Below are 11,838 nucleotides of genomic sequence, written 5' to 3'. Positions count from 1 at the left end.
GCTTTCCCTGGTGCGCTACCAAGTAACAGCCACTAGGTGGCGCCATTTACGCATATTTAAAAGATGGCCGCTTCAAAAGTCTGGATCTAAGGACCAGGGGGGAGATTATTTCAGTACAAAACGTCTCTTGACACCGCGTGAGGCCTCTTGCTTACTTTTACTACCTCCCTGGCTTGTTTACTGTGTTACAGCAGTGTATGACACCAGATAGCGCGGGTCTTTCTAAGAAGGGTCACTTCTACAGTGCAACTACACCAGCTGATTCATGGCTCTGTCAAATTGGAAACTCAAGATGTGGCATTTATGTGTGATCTGCTCCTGTAGTCCGTTTACAAGCTGTTTTTGAAATTAAGTGAGCCGTTTCAGCCTTTCCTTGGCCTGCTTAATAGCTGAAATCACATTTTTTTTTACATAGACATTATTATAGAGGGAACGTATTTATTAATACAGGGGAAATTTGGCCTGTGTATTTACTTCTTTAAAATCACAGTGCATGTTATGATCCGAAAAAGTACGCAGCGCACCGTCTGTAAGCGTGCACAGAAATAGATATGGCACGTGCCATGCAAAATGACTAAAAATGACGAAGTTAAACGTTAACAATACTGATAACGTGTACCACACACAACATAAATGTACCGTTATTTAGCTAAAAGTGCAAAAAAACACAGGCACTAATATGTGGATACTACCACAAACTTCTCCACATAGTTAGTCTTCAACAATATATTAGATATATTTATTTGAAATGTTACGTCCGGTTTTTTTACATTTTATTGTTTATTCTTGTGTGTATTTTATGTAGTTTTCATTAAAGTGTCAACAGCATCAATCCTGATTTACTACGAGGAAGTAAACACGACATTTAATCGATCCTTCCGCAGCGAAAACTCCAAACAAACCCTCTCCGAGTCCACCTGTCACGCGGCAGTAGCATGGGGAACTTTGTGGGCGGAGACTGTGACCCACTTTTAGCCAATCGGAGGCCGAGAGCGGCAGCGAGTGACCCAGATTCAGCCAATCGCAGCGCGGCACAGTCGCCGGTAGGCAACAGTCGGCGCGTGCGAAGAACATGTGCTTCTTTGGAGTTGAGAGCGCGAGAGGCATATAGGGACGCTTCTTCCGGTAGTTTTTTTTTTTTTTTTTTTGTGGGATTAAATACAATTTAACAACTCTTAATGCTGTTGTTTTCAAAATTTACATTAAACAGTTTCTAAATAAAAATACTTTAAATTATCGCCTCAGTTCTCCTGTTGTTTGCAGGTTCGATGCAGGTTTTTTTTCCACTTTTAAACGTGACAGCTCCTAATGTTGCATTTTGAAATCAGGTTGAGAGAGACTGCATCCTGTCATATGAGCACCTGAAGCACTTTGCTTTGTCAAAGCCGCTTATTTGAGTTTTCTTTGTGGGTAGAAATATATCCCCCATTGCCCCAATAAGGAGGAAAAAATGGGAAACAAGAGCAAAAATCCGGACAGCTCGGGTCCGTGCATTTAATTAAATTTATTCTCAGTCAGTGGTCTTTGCCTCTGCTTTGGTCTCTTAATGTTTACATGACAGCGTGAGAGAAGAGAAGAGGGGCGGGGTGCGTCCAAGGTCCATCCGGGAAGGAGATCCGCTCCGGGGGCCGTGATTTGGTGCTCACCAGTCACAGCACACACTCACTATTGGCTGAAATCGCAAGGAGGCGTCGTTTTGTTATGTTAATAATGTTGCAGTCAAGGACACTGTGGAGACAACATGCACGATAGGATCACAATGCAACAAAAGCTTCTCGGCGTGGATTTTTCTCCCCATTTATGCTGTTATTTCTACTTAAAGTTGATGAAGAAAGCTTCAAATTATTCATTTTTATTTAGATGTTTATAAATGGTTCTGTAGTTTACAGGACTTTAGTTTCTTTTAAGAATGAAATACGATTTAAGTATTTCTGTGCTCTCTGTGCTGGTTTTAGGAATTTTTGTTAGTCGTGACTTTAATCAGATGCTAGGTAACAGGTAACAAAAGGTAAAATCCATGTCTTAAATTTCAAAGTTTTCATGTGCTTTTACACATCAAATCTTCCATATTAAAATCATACTGAAAATGAGGCGCACATCCAGATAATGCAGTTGGGGCCAAATTACTCCAGCATGTATACACTTAAGGCTTAAGCGTTGTGCATATGCTCCACCGTTCCCATCCTGGCCTTTGACCTGAAATAACAGAAGAAGCTGGCAACGACAAAGAAAAGCCACACAGGATAGCACGTTTTTGTAAAACCTTTAAAGGACAGAGCACTTGTGTCATTTTACAATGCTGTGAAGTTGTCCAGTTCATCACTCCACATGGTACAAAATGGTAATCTTCAGCTAAATTGTTTGTAAATTGATGTAGATCAACCGAAAGGAGCCCAATTCTTATAAACAAAAGGAAATATCCCAATTTATTGTTGTGGGATCTGACGCAAATCAGTCCATAACCTGACTCCCCTCTAGTATGTGGGAAAATGACAGTTAGTCCAAAAAATTACCTGGGTAAACGCCAACTGTAGCTTGATTTAACTGTGTTGACTGACTTTTTAATAAGTATGTCACACAGCCCCATTTCAAACTGGAAAATCCTTTAAAAACAAATAAAATAAAAAAAAAAACACAAAATAGCGAACTGAAAACACGATGAAGATCCTGCGACTTATTCCACCTCCTCCCCTAAAAGTAACGTGGACAAAAGGTTTACAAACACAGTTCTGAAAATGATTTTTATGATTAATCATTTAAAAAGTTCCAATGAAATCAAATTAGTAAAAGAAAAAAGATTTCCCGACTGAGAAAAAGCTCAAATTTACCATCTTTTCTGTGCGCCCTGAAAGCACAGCAGCGATGTGAGGGTGGGTGGGGGCGTGGCTATCCCGGATAGTGGGCGTGGTGTCTCCATGCAAATCATCCACGCCCCCGAGCGCCTTTCACCCGTGAGCGGTGACGTCACGCGAGCGGCCCGTGTTGGTTCCAGCTGACAGGCAGAGAGAGAGAGCCAGAAAACATCGAAAATAGAGAGACGCGTGTGCGTTTGCGCGCGCGCGTGTGTGTGTGAAGGAGGGAGGGAGATAAGAGCCACCATCTATCCGACTCTCATACTACTGGATTTTATGTTTTTTTGAGGGGGATGTCGTTATTTCTTTCACCTGACATTATTTCGCTCATATTCAGCCTCATTATTTTTGACTTGGAGACTTCCCACCGCCGCGTCTCGACTCTGCTCCGCTGTTCCTAACCCTCCTTCTCCGCTCATTGCGCGAGACTACAGAGAGCAGCCTTTATTTCAGGTTTTATTGTCACTGTTTTTGTTTGTTGCCCCCCCCCCCCCACCCCTAGGAGGGAAATTCTCGCTTGACAAACCGACGGCCGGACCGAGACGCGCCGTTTCCATTTCCACCATCTCAACGCGGATTTGATTCGGTTCTGATATTTCTTCTGTTTGTGTTCATAAGTGCGGAGCCGAGTTTGCTCAAAGCGCGGAGCGGTGACAGCGACTCCTGAAGCCTCAGACCGTCTGAGAGGATGAATTTGACCCGGTGATCATGCTGACATTTTGGAGATAAACTCCCCCCTTTATTTTGTGTCGTTTCTTTGCACATTTCCTGCATGGGACGAGCGGAAAGCGGGATATCAGGTGGAGATCTTGAGCGCAAACTCGCGTCACCTGTTCGCGCACCTTTTGACGGCGCGCCTGTCTGCCACCATCTCTAAGTGGATTATTTTGATCTTGAACTCACACTCTGCAGGTTGCTCCACTCCACCTCAAGTCCCTGTGCCTCCCCATCATCTCCCCCCTCCTCCTCTTCCTCCCTACAAGTTATGTCAAGGCCTCTCACCCAGCTCCTGCCGCCGGATCTCCCTGCCGGGGCCACCAGCCTGCAATTTGGGGCCAGCAACCCGGCTGGAAGTGGCCCCCAAAGTGGACACCTGACCTCTATGACCAACTTGAAGTCCCTGCTACAGCTGCCAATCAAGGCCGACCAGAGGGGCCCCAAGGACTGTTGCGAGATGAAGGGTGAGTGTGCGCACGTGTGTGTGTTTGTACGCGTGTGAGAGAGGGAGATCCATAGGCATAAAACTTCTTAAAGGGAAACACCTCAATTAGCGAGTCACTGCTGGAATACCACACAGAAAGTGCATTAAATATGCCGCAACACAGCACGTTGTGTTTGTGTGTTACATTTGACTTCAGAATATCTTTTTAAATCCACTTTAAGTGCAACAAAGTGAGGCAAGGATGATATAAACTGTAATCATGATGCATTTTGGACCTAAAATGAACAGAAACGAATTCTTGTCCCATGTTTTTGATCATTTCCTCCAGCTTCTTAAATGCGAGTTTGCTGCTTTTTATTATTAAAGAGTGATCAGTATATTTGGGATTTGAATGAATTAGCTGAAGTTTGGAGTTTGGGGGAGCTATAATGCAAATGGGTTGCTATTTTTGAGATTTAAAACATTGCAAAGTAGCAGATTATCAAAAATAATCTCCAGTTTCGGTCCTGATCTCAAATACAAACATACAGCAATCATTACAGAGCCGTGAGTCTCTAACAGGAATATTGCTGGGATTATTGGTGGTGTATGTGTGTGTGTGCATGTGACTGAGTGGGTATGTGTGATTGTAAAATACAGAGGAGCTGCTTACCCAACACACTCACATGCACAGTGTTTTCACTTCATTCCTCCTTCTGGCCTGCTGGATTTTCTACATTCAACACTTTCTATTTTTATTCGGTGGTGAAATGAAATGATTTAAAGGATGAGAGTGTTAGGGTGTAAAAAAAAAAAAAAAAGAAGAAGAAGAAGGAGCACAATCTGGAGTGGATGCCATCAAAATCCAGCCAAAGTAGCAGCAGCAGTTGTTTGTGTTGAATCTGCTTCTCTGGACTGTTTAAATAAAGGTTGCTGAGTGGGATTGAATTGTTTTCCATTCACCAGCTGCCACGACAAATATTAACCAGGCTGCTTCTTCTTCCTCTCTGGCTGTGGGGATGTCATAACTCCAAGTCAGCTGCTGTCTCTCACACACACACACACACACGCTCAGCAGTTCTAGGACTGTGAGGACACTGCACTGATTTGCATTGTTTCCTTTGTTGGATCGCTCTTACTTCATCCGCAGAGACTTTAAGGCTATCCTTTATGAAACTGTAAAAGCAGTCTGATGCTTTAAAACGAAGTGGCCTGTCAAGAAGGAATCCTCATAAGTAGAGATAGATTGAGCACACACATGCACAGAGGGAGAAAAACAAAGGGATCGGTTTGTCCAGTTGCTTTCTGCTGGTTGGCGACCCCTTGTGGTCTTTCAGCGCAACTGCAGCCCCTTCCTCTGGAGTTCTTTTTGTCCTTTGCACGAGGATGAGCAGGAGATGACGGTGAGCGCAGCTGACAGGCTCTCCAAGGAGTCAGAAAGCATCCCAAAGGCCCCGACTGGCCTCGTTGTCAGCACAAGCACTATTCTACAACTGATACGTTATGCATTCAGGAGCGAAGACAGGATGTTTGCGTGTGATTTGTTTTTTGCCTTGCCTCTGGTTCTTGTTGCCTTGCACCCCTTCCACCGTGCAGAGTGGATGATACTCCCTTACGCTCTTGCTTTTTTTTTCTCCCCTGGCTAGCTTTGTTTGACGCCTTCGCAAACACCCACTCCATCTAGCGCATAGCTCTCTCACACATCTTTGAGTTTTTCCTCTCACACTTTCCTGTCTTGCTCTCAGATCACTCCGTCTTCCACTCTCTCTCCCTCTGCTCATTTACATTTTCTCAGGGTTTGTCTCGCTCCTCTCAGCCTTTTCCAGTGCCATTTCTCTTCATTCTTTTCCCTCTTTTCTTGCAACTTTCTCTCAGATCTTCTCTTCTCTGTGTGACGTGTCTTCCTCTTTCCACTTTGTTGCGGTCAGTTCACAGTCTGTCACTCTGAATGACTTATCCACTTGGGTTCAAAGTGTCACCATCAGTTAAATTAAACAGAATCACTTCCACTCACTCCTACTATCCATTTCCCCCTCACTATTCTTTCATTGTCTCTTCTTGCAGCTCCACAGAGAGAAATCTTCCCATTCCTTTTCACGGCCTTGTTGCAAATGTTTCTTTTGTAAATTTACTCTCTTGAATTGCTGCCACTCCACTTGTCTGCAGAGCTCTCCAGCGGTCACTTATGGAGGTGTTTGCAGCATGTATGCGAGCTGTGTTTTGGTAGCTGTGTGCCTCCAAATGCCAAAGCAATTCCTCTATGTTTCCCCACTTAAAATGAATTAGTGTCACAGTTGAGTTTTTCCCAGGTAGATGGTTTATGCCATCCTATGATGCTTTGGGATGGACAGTGATTCCCACTCTGCATGCTGCACCGTGAAGACAAATTCCTCTGAGTGCATGCGGAGTCACAGAGGCCTTATGTTGTGCGGTAAGGTAACCATGGCAACATCGTCGCAATCAAACCACGCCTGGACAGTGCGAGCACGTGTTCTCGTCGCTTACGACATAATTGCAGCTCATTTGACAGCAACAATCTGAAATAAAGCTAATGCACGCACGCAGACTCGCATTGTTTTATCAAGATGGTGAAACGCCTGTGCTCCTCTGTGTCCACGCAGTTATTCTAGATTTGGTTTATTCACCATTATAAAGCGCAAGGTTAAATATTAAATAGCCGAAGTCTTGTTGACACACACACAAATAAATGAAGTCAAAAAGGCTTCCTTCTTCATCAGCAGGGAGTCGATTGGTAAGAGAGGCAGGAAACTGTCCCTTAGACCAAAATGTGGATGTGGGAGAACTTCGTAGCTGCAGGAAACGTCCATTGTATTTCTTCCTGTTGTATAGATTCCATAATTACAAACGGCACGTGGCTGTTCTGTCATGGACTGCTGATAACCTCCCACGGTTTCTGTGGTAGTTTTTAAAAAGAGTTGCAAACAGCAGCAACGAACACACTGGTGAATCCTTTGGGCAAAAATATGGCTGACACTTCCCTGTACCGTGTCGGCCCATCAAGTTTCTGTAAGGATGTGTGCTCAACAGTCTTTGATTTCCTGCTGCCGCAGCCTGAATCACATCTCAGCCAATAGTCTAAAGCAGGGGTTCTTAACCTTTTTGACTTTGAGGCCCAATTTTTATAGTACAAAGTGGCCCGGGGCCCGTTAAATATTTACACTGTATAGGTTTAAGTGACCTCACTCACGGTTTGATTTGTATTCAATAATAATTTGTATTTGTATTCAATAATAATTCAATAATAACTCTAAAGGATGCTGGTTAGACGAACAGCCGCTGGTCCAAGCTGGGTTAGCTTAAACTCTTTATAACTGGACTCTCTTCTCTTTTCTTTACGGTATTTCCCTTTACTATGTTTGATCTGGCGGTTCCAGTTTAGTCATGGGCTGATTATGCTGGTGCATCTATTATTGTGACGTCAGCATGGCACAGTAACCTGCGCTTGAGGTGCTGGACTAATTGCAGTTTTTTTCCTTAACAGTCGGTGTCACTGCTGAGAAAAATACAGCTGCTACAGTAACACCTAATGCGAACGGCACATTGTGTTTTCAGCTGCTTTGGGGTTAGCCTTAGCAGCAGTGGTGCTAAAAGGAGTCATAAAGGAAGAACATCATTTATATCCAAATATGATTCAAATAGTTTTAGCTTATCTATCTGATTTTATGGAAAAGCTGGAAAAACTAGCAAAATGACGTGGGCTGTGGACCAAAATAGAGCCGCTGTGATGATGGCTGTTAAAGCATGCTAAGCTATTCGGGCATGGAAGACACTTTTAGCCTATATTTAAGGCTTTTGTCTGTTTTTCACATGACCCTGTGCTGTCTCACTCACCTCACCGCCTAAACCCAACCAGACATGTTGACATGTCGACAAGGCAACCAGCAAAACGGCCTCCACAACCGGGATTGTTTTCAAGTGTAACCGATTCATTTCTTCAAGCCGAACAAACTGATGTTATTGGCTGGACCCAACCAGGAAGTGACGGAAGTGTTATGTTATTCGTTCAGTGTAACTCAGGATTAAAAACAACATTGTCCTATCTGGCGGTTGATCTCGCTCCCATGGTGGAAAGCGCTGAATGTAACCGCTCCATCTGCCTCCCCTCCAACCTCTTAAAGAGGACTTTGTTGCTTGTTAAAGGAAACACTTGAGAATGTAATTCGTTCCAATCTGGAAACGCTCATATGACTCATATGTGCCTCCTGCTGCTCGAAGTGGTGGTGGTAGTTAATGGACGACCCTAACTAAGGGTATGAACAAACAACCTATTTGGCTGCTTTGATTGGAGGTCTCTTTGGAAAAACAACAAACGTCCCACTCTTACTTTGACATTGGTGACGCATACTTTCTTGCTTGTTCAGTTTCTGGGCAGCCTATACTTCCTTTATGCTCTGTGCAGTGGATACAGGCTAAGAAAAGCAGCAGGTATGTGAGAAAGATGCTGCTGGAGGGAGATTACAACGGCCATTGTATGGCCTCGTCTCTTTATCTTACTCCTCCTTCCCTCCACCCATCGTTCTGTCCCGCCACAGCTGGTTTCCTGTTGTAATCTCTCATGTGTTTGGATTCTCTCGTTTCAGGCCTCTCTGATAATCTTCCACAGTCTCCATAGCTTGCTCCATCCCTCCCTACGCTCTCACTCTGCCACACGGTTGAATATTCTCTTTCATCACTATTTCACGACGCTTTATAATTCAGGATGCCATTTATTCAGTGTGCACTTGTGGCATGGTAATTCTTTAGAATAATATAATCAAAGGATCAAAGTATGTAACAATCACTGTCCCTCTTTTCATGCAGTGCTGCAGTTAGATAAGTTTCCTGTTTAATTTGCAGGATTTACTTAGAGTCTTTTTGTGGTGATGGTTTATTGACGGCACAAGTCCATATCTATGTTTCCATCTGACTCGACGCCTCTCTGTGAGGTCAGAGTGCAAGGTCAGTCAACTTAACTTTATTTATAGATGCCTTTTAATGATTGCAGCTAAGTGCTTTACAGAGAGCTAAAGACACATGTGACAGCACAACAAAACAAAACAAAACTCAACTTGGACTTTTATCTCTTGAGATTATTTCCTCTCAAAGTAGCGCATGACTGTGATTTAGGCTATCGTTTAAGCTCCAGTTCTTTTCAGTTGGTTTTCGCTGTTAAATGTCAGAAACTCTCACAGATCTACATCCCCGCTAACATTTATCCATCATGCAGTACTCAAAGTTAGTTTCCACATGACATTTTCTTTCGAGACAACTTAACAAAGTCAAAGTTCATGAAGAGAGCCAAAGCTCTTACAGCTTGTAAGACGAAATGTCGAGTTTATGCTCTGTTCAGTGGCTTCTTCCTTGGTCTTTGTTACAGAAGTAAGGCTGGATTTTCAACCCTAAATGTCTTTGCGAAGCACCTGCTGTTCAGTTGTATTCAGACAATGCTCAAATTCTTTGTATGTATAGTGAATTTTTGCCATCTAAAACAATTTAAACCTGAAAAAAATGTGTTTGAATCAATGCTATGTGGATATTTACACCACGTCACTTTTGCGTCAGACAATTATTTACTTAGTAACTACATTTTATTAACGCTAACATCTACATTGTAACATGGTCCACGCTGCAGGACCGTATTTGAGAAAATAGTCAGTATGGTTACATGCAGTCAAGCTGAGCTACAGTTACTCGACTTGACCTGCTCCCATTTGTCCCAGTAAACATGCTCAGGAGGGGAATCAGTTAATGGACTAAGTATGATTTTGCAATGCTGCAGTTATAAAATCAGGATTTTATTAGAGCAGAGCGACAGCCTGAAAATGCTTTAAGCAACCATGAGTTGATACGTGGTCTCAATTAGCTGATTTTCAGTCATATTTACTGACTTATACAGATGACAGATCTGAGCAGCTTTGTTGGGAATTCAGCAGTAAAAATATACACCTACTGTATGCTGTATTGTTTTGGGATCTTTGGAGCATCTGAAGCATGCTTGAGCCCATTTATGTCTAGTTGAGTGTAGGAGTGCAGGAGTGTCAGATTAACATGTTTTGATTAACAAGTTTTTGGTCAGGATGACCAAAAACTTGTTAATTAATTTGTTAATTGTTGATTTTTTTCTTGTGATGTTAAAATGTGTATTCAAAGTAAATAACTGTCAAATACAAAATAGATGCAGAGTGAAAATCTACAATACAACGTTCGTTCAAGCAGCTATAAATTCTTTTTAAAGTTCAGATGGCCAAAATTTGCTCTTCTGTTTTCCCATTTTTGAGCTCGACCGTCAGAATTTTTACGAAACACATCTGTAAAACAAAAAGAACATCCCTTAAACATTGTGCCAATCTATGAACATGGATGCCGCCGGTTCATTTCACCAGTGACCAAAGCAATCAACCAAGGGCAACCCAAATGAAGGTGGGGCCACAAACACGCAGATCTGTTGCTAATAAGTGGAGGTAATTTACTAACAACACAGGTAGCGCTTGCAGATTAGTTTTTCATCTGTTTATCTGCCTATTCAAGTATATAAACTGCTACTTGAATATAAGCCTTTAACATAACTATGTGACATAAGTCTAAAGTTTCTCATGTTTCAGCACCACGGACAGCGTAAATGGGTGAAGTGATTAGTCATTATAGCGTAACGCGTTGCAGTGGCACGAATAAGGAGAACATCCTGATCTTACCTACAAGCCAGTTATCATTGTCTCTGTGAATAAAAAGCTGCCAGAATCTCAGACTTCTGTGTCACTGCCTGAAGAAGCTCCTTAAATCCAGCTGCATTCAAGAACAGGCGAAAACACAGGAGACGAAATTCCAGGTGCAGAAGTTATGGTAGATTTATTTCGACTAGCAAATGAGCAGATTGCTGCGTTTTGATACAGCAGGTGTTGTCACTATGTGTTCTCTTAACAGGAAAAGTGCTGAATAGATAAAGTGTACGACTATTATTAATATCACTGTTAATACTGTAGTTAACAGTCCCAGGTTGCCTTCTTTTTGGTTTAGTGAATTCCTCCACAACACATTCTCCTCTCTTTGCACTGCCTCCTCCTCATAGGAGCTATCACGGTCATGTCAGGTGCAGAATTTAGACATGCCTGAGCCTCAAAGGCCTGTGCTGTAGATGGTCACGAGGCGCCTGCTCCAGAACATCAGGAGCCATCTGGTTTCTGCAAACTCATCAAACATGTCCACTTCGGCCTGTTAGAAATCCTGGCTGGAGCGGTGATACTTGGCAGACTCCATTCTGAGTCGGTAGTTTTCCTTGCAATATGATACTCTTTGTCTTGAGTATTTATCCTTTGGCTTGCATAATTGGAAATTAGTCAGTGCATGTCTTCATTTAAATCAGCACGGAGAGTCCCACAGCAGCATTTAAATTAGATTGTACAAGCTAGTAGTTGTTCTAATGGATTTATAAGAAAAATGAAATCATAGTGTCTGATTTATTTGAATAAAATCTGCTATATGGCATGTAGACTGAAAAAAATGCTGTGCTTCTTCATGAGGCACCCTGTATTCGACATCTTTGCTCAGAACTTTGGTTTGGAGTTGGAAGAGAGCATGTGTGACTCCCAGCAACTAATCAACTTCCTTCTGGCTCTCATGAATACATGAATGCAATAAAGTAAAGTAATGAACCAGCTGACCCTGTTTTCCTTATGCTGTTGGACAAAATGGAACAAATTCTGATTTATATAAAGAATTATTTGGGTTGTAGTTTTACAGACCTTTATTTAGAGTTTAATCGAAACATTAGTAATTCATTACCACCTTAGTCTGAGGGCAGGTTCCTCTCCCAGTTTATCTCACCGTGTCAGAGTGGATATGAGACAG

General features: G+C 42.6%; 1 protein-coding gene across 2 annotated transcripts in view; it reads left to right on the top strand.

Annotated features, from left to right (window-relative positions):
• The first annotated feature begins 2,968 nt into the window (after window positions 1-2,968).
• dbpa (D site albumin promoter binding protein a) overlaps window positions 2,969-11,838 on the top strand; it is a 41,225-nt gene continuing 32,355 nt past the window's right edge. The window contains exon 1 of one of the 2 annotated variants that reach the window (XM_075449178.1): window positions 2,969-4,033. In XM_075449178.1, coding sequence (XP_075305293.1) covers window positions 3,838-4,033 — 196 coding nt within the window. In that variant the 5' untranslated portion in view covers window positions 2,969-3,837. The remainder of the gene's footprint in view (window positions 4,034-11,838) is intronic. The other variant, XM_075449179.1, reaches the window with a different exon arrangement.

This window comes from Odontesthes bonariensis, chromosome 18 (assembly GCF_027942865.1).
Source record: "Odontesthes bonariensis isolate fOdoBon6 chromosome 18, fOdoBon6.hap1, whole genome shotgun sequence".
NCBI classification, from domain to species: Eukaryota; Metazoa; Chordata; class Actinopteri; order Atheriniformes; family Atherinopsidae; genus Odontesthes; species Odontesthes bonariensis.
This window is presented reverse-complemented; position numbering and strand designations above follow the sequence as displayed.